The sequence below is a fragment of the Gossypium hirsutum genome, chromosome A09 (assembly GCF_007990345.1).
Source record: "Gossypium hirsutum isolate 1008001.06 chromosome A09, Gossypium_hirsutum_v2.1, whole genome shotgun sequence".
NCBI classification, from domain to species: domain Eukaryota; kingdom Viridiplantae; phylum Streptophyta; class Magnoliopsida; order Malvales; family Malvaceae; genus Gossypium; species Gossypium hirsutum.
In genome coordinates this window covers 55,788,016-55,792,380 of record NC_053432.1, presented here as the reverse complement: position 1 = coordinate 55,792,380, position 4,365 = coordinate 55,788,016, and the positions used below count along the sequence as shown (strand labels likewise).

General features: G+C 38.1%; 1 protein-coding gene across 1 annotated transcript; it reads right to left on the bottom strand.

Moving 5' to 3' along the window:
- Positions 1 to 205: 205 nt before the first annotated feature.
- Positions 206 to 3,551, bottom strand: LOC107888905 (beta-amylase 1, chloroplastic). Its single transcript, XM_016813173.2, has 4 exons — positions 2,809 to 3,551; positions 2,506 to 2,716; positions 1,928 to 2,038; positions 206 to 1,353 (listed from the first exon to the last, which is right to left on the bottom strand). Exons 1-4 carry the CDS (start codon positions 3,447 to 3,449, stop codon positions 547 to 549), a joined length of 1,770 nt encoding a protein of 589 aa, XP_016668662.2. The 5' UTR covers positions 3,450 to 3,551; the 3' UTR covers positions 206 to 546.
- Positions 3,552 to 4,365: the final 814 nt, after the last annotated feature.

The window sequence follows — 4,365 nt, the reverse complement described above, 5'->3', positions numbered from 1 at the left end:
TTTATCCTTTCCAGACAAGAAGGTTGAGGATTTGAGTGGCAAATCTTCAGGGTATAATCATAATGTAGCCTTATAATAATCTCTTTAGTAGGATCTTATTCATGTTGATTTATTTGACATTGTCTTCATTTAGCTAGATTTTTAGATTCAATATAAGTCGGTCTTTAATAGTATAAAATTATATATATATATAAAAGAGAAACTATTTAAAACAAATTACATTTAATCAAATACCCAAAAATTTTGGAAGACTTACAAATTTTATGCAAATTACACCGAACTCCTTATACAACATGTTTTGTGTCAATAAAACAGTAAACGAAAAAAACTAGAGGATAGTGCCTTGGGGCTATTCTCGTCATAAAAAAATTTCTGGTGGGACTTGTAATAGACCCGTTTACATGCCTACAGATATTTTTTTCTTTGTTTCTTCCTCTTCGTATTCGATGTGAGATGAATTTACATGCTTAATATATATTAGAGGGAAAATTGAACTATACGGTTATACTTATAAGCTACTTTGTCGGACAAAAATTATCTCCTTGATCAAGGCATGAGGGCAAGGGCAGCCTCTTGAACGAAAGGCTCGGTGACATTAACAAAATGTTCAGCTTCCCTCTCCACTTGCTCCCAACACCGACGGCTATCTTTTCCTTCGTTCATCTTCTTCACGAAAGCTACAAACCGTCTCCAGTTGTCCGGCAGAAAGAGTGACGGGTTCATCCTCAAGTATGTAAACGCAAACATCTCCCTATCATTTGAGGATCCATCAATATTCAATGATGACGCTTTTAAGATCTGCTCATGCGCCGATTCGTCGTATCGGGGCAGTGCATTCTCCCCGGCAAGTGGAACTTGTGCTTCTTTGGTAGCTAAACCCACTTGTCGAACTAGGTTCTCCGGTGCACATAGGGCATCTTGTGGCTGCTCATGATCTCGCATTTCTATACAAGTGAAATTGAAAACAGCACCATATCGAGCTACCATTTGAGCCATCGGGAGGTAGCCGTCTCGGAACCTTGTGTTGTAGTACCCTGCAGTGAGTTCAGCAGCATGTGATCGACTTCCATAGTGCCAGTGAATACCGGCAACTTTTACAGAGATCTTCACTCCTGTAGCTTCAAAAACAGAGGATGCCGAAGACAGAATTCGCTCACCGTGTTCAATTAGAGTTTGAGAATACCATGAAAGAAAGAATTCACCATACTGGCTGTTCCAACCACCACCATCTTTCTTGAAAAATGGCGTATCTTCAGGCCAACTATTGTAGTGACCGGCATCTGTCGGGCCTGTGCTACCCCATTCTGGCTTACCTGCTGCTTCTGCAGCTGCTTTTAGGCTGCTAAGCATATACTGCATTATACAACATCCAACCTTGGTCAAGAAACACAAAGAAAGCAGCAACACGCGAGCTAAAATATACATATAAAGAGACCGTTGCTTATGTAGCTCTATCCGACCCAATTTTGGACATTGATACAAGAAATAATCATTCAAAATATAAATTTTTTGAATAACATGAAAGTAGCAACATGAGAGCTGATATTAGATATAAAAGAGATAATTGCTTATGTTGCTCCATCCAAAATATCTCCGAACATTGCTATAAGGATACAATCATTCAAATACATAAAAAATTAAACTACCGAATCTAATGCATATTCATGCCTAACATTCAAACTCGAATCAAACAATATAAATTCCAACTTTAGTTAAGAAACATGAAGAAAGTGGAACTTCGGAGCTGATATAGATAAAAGAGAGATCACTGCCTATGTTGCTCTGTCTAATACATGTTTAGACATTGATACGACAATACAATCAATCAAATAATTTATACAAATATTATGAATAATTGAACTATTTATGTCAAAACACATATCCGTATTCAAGACAAGTATTTGAAACCAAATGATATTAAAAGTACCTTATCATAACATTGGAAGGCTCCAATTCCAGGGAACTTCCACATCCCATTTTCCTCAGGGTATGAAGGATACCGAAGCTCACCTGCCGGACCCATTCCCACTTGAATTTCCTGTTGAGAAAAACAACTATTTAGCACCTAATTTAATCAAATATTAGTGATTTTCGGCAATTTTTAAATGTAAAGCAAAAAAAAAAAAATTCAAATAGCTAAATTCGAATATCCAAATCAAACAGCCATAAAAATAAAAGAAATTCAACTAGAAAATATCAAAAAGTTAATATATGCAATATGCAAGCAGAACAGACATCACCACATCCCGCAATATCTATTGCTAATTCTTTAATATGTTTTTTTTCCAAATCAGGATGTCCACCATCTTGTAGCGACTAATTCCAACAGGTAACTTTATTCCGACTAATTCCAACAGGTAACTTCATTCCTATGAGTGAATATTGAACCCCAACTCATGGTAAGAAGATAAGATGAATAACTACCACAACTCTGTTAATATTGGTTTTTAACAGTATAAACAAAAGGGATTTAAAGGATTATGAAAAAGTAGTGAAATTAAATACCACAATGGTGTCACCAAGTAGATGTTTGAAGTTGTCCTTAAAGGCACGCATGAAATCAGCGTAACATTGAACTGGAGACCGGCCTTTCAAGACCAGTAGAGAATCGCAACCCAGTGAAACGTATTCGTAATTCCTTCTTCCCCATTGATCTGTGTATGCAAGGTCTGAATCTTTCTCCATCTCTTCCCTTACCCATTTTGGCAATGGAATACTGCCAAAAAGATCAAAACTATTTATTTTTCAAAAAATAATTCGGTAATTTTATAAATGAAAGTGGGAGGGGAAGGAAGAAAAAATACGGACGTGCAAGAGTCACCGACGTTGCTGCCGCACTGATGGAACGACATGACGGCCTGGACTTTGAGGCCATGTTTCTTGGCCATATCGAGGAGCTCGGTGTAACCACCCCAATTGTAAGCACCCGGCGCTTCCCTCTCCACCAGTCCCCACCAAACGTCAATCATTATCCCCTCCATACCGGCGCTTTTCAAAGCGTGAAGACTAGCATTCATCGCCTTCTTCCTATTGACCGTGTTCCCATTCGTCACGCTATCCAACGGCATCATCACGAACACTGACACTCCTTTCTTCTCATCCTTCCTACCTCCATCTGTCCACTCCGCCGTCCCCGCCACCTCTTCCACCGTCATCTCCAGCGGCGACGACGTCGCGAATGCCTGGCATGCTACTGAAAGATCCGGACGCAGCATTGGGAGGTTGATCAAATACGACCACTCCCCGGCGCTGTTCGGTGTGAGTGGCGGTGTTAACATAGGTGGGGATGCATTTTCTTGGGGGCTATTGGATTGGAGATTACCGGCGGGTGATTTCCAAGCTGCCGATGGACTCGCTGTTGCTGATGATGGTTGTTCTCCGGCGGCGAATTCCGTCGGAATTTGTTTGCCGGAAAGAGTTCCAATCTGGTGTCCCAAATTCATTGCCATTTTTTTTCTTCGATTGAAGTGACTGAATGAGAAGGAAAAAAAGTAGACTATGTTCGTCAAAGAAACCGTTTTCGAGGGATGCTTTGAAGGTGAGCGGAACGTTAAATCAAAGAAGAGGACTTAGATCGACTCATTTTTATAGTAATGAGATTAAAGTGATGGTTTAATTTTGAATTTCGTCCTTCTATTTTAAAATAGTTAATATCCTAATCCTTTATTTTTTAATTTGTTAGAATTTGATCCTATCGATACTTTATGAAAATTGAGAAGTTGTTGGATATCATTGTTAAACTTTTTCATGAAATTATTGTCCTAGAAATTAGTAGCTTAGCAATTTATATGTAAGAAATTGGAAAATAAAATTATTTAATAATTTATATACAATAAATTATTCAATTTATATGTTTACCAATAACTGGACTAACTTTTGAATTCTCACAAAATACGAAATCAAAATTTAATAAATTAAAGTAGAAGGACAGAATTCTTAATTATCATAAAGTGAAGGGATGAAATTCTACAATTAGACCTTTTGTTTTTTCTTTTTGAACTAACCATTAATCTATTTTTAAAATGCAATTGATCCTAGAATCTACGTGGCGGAAGGAACAGGAATCTAGGAGGCTACCGCTACGATTGCTCGATTTAAGTGAGGGCGGACGGTGAGATTGATTTGTGGATTGAAGGATTTAAAAAGGATAGCAAATGAAGTTGAGACGCGTGGTTATTAAATATCACGTTTCCAAATTTGTCGGGCTTTTGTCTTTTTGGGATGTCAACAAAGGGAGACACGAGGAAGCGGTTGAGGGGAAGTAGGACGGGTGATGATGCTACTGCCTGTCGGTTTAAGGACGTGTGTACGGGAGATATAAACGGTGAGAAAATAAATTTGTTTTTTTATTTTTGACACTTTTTA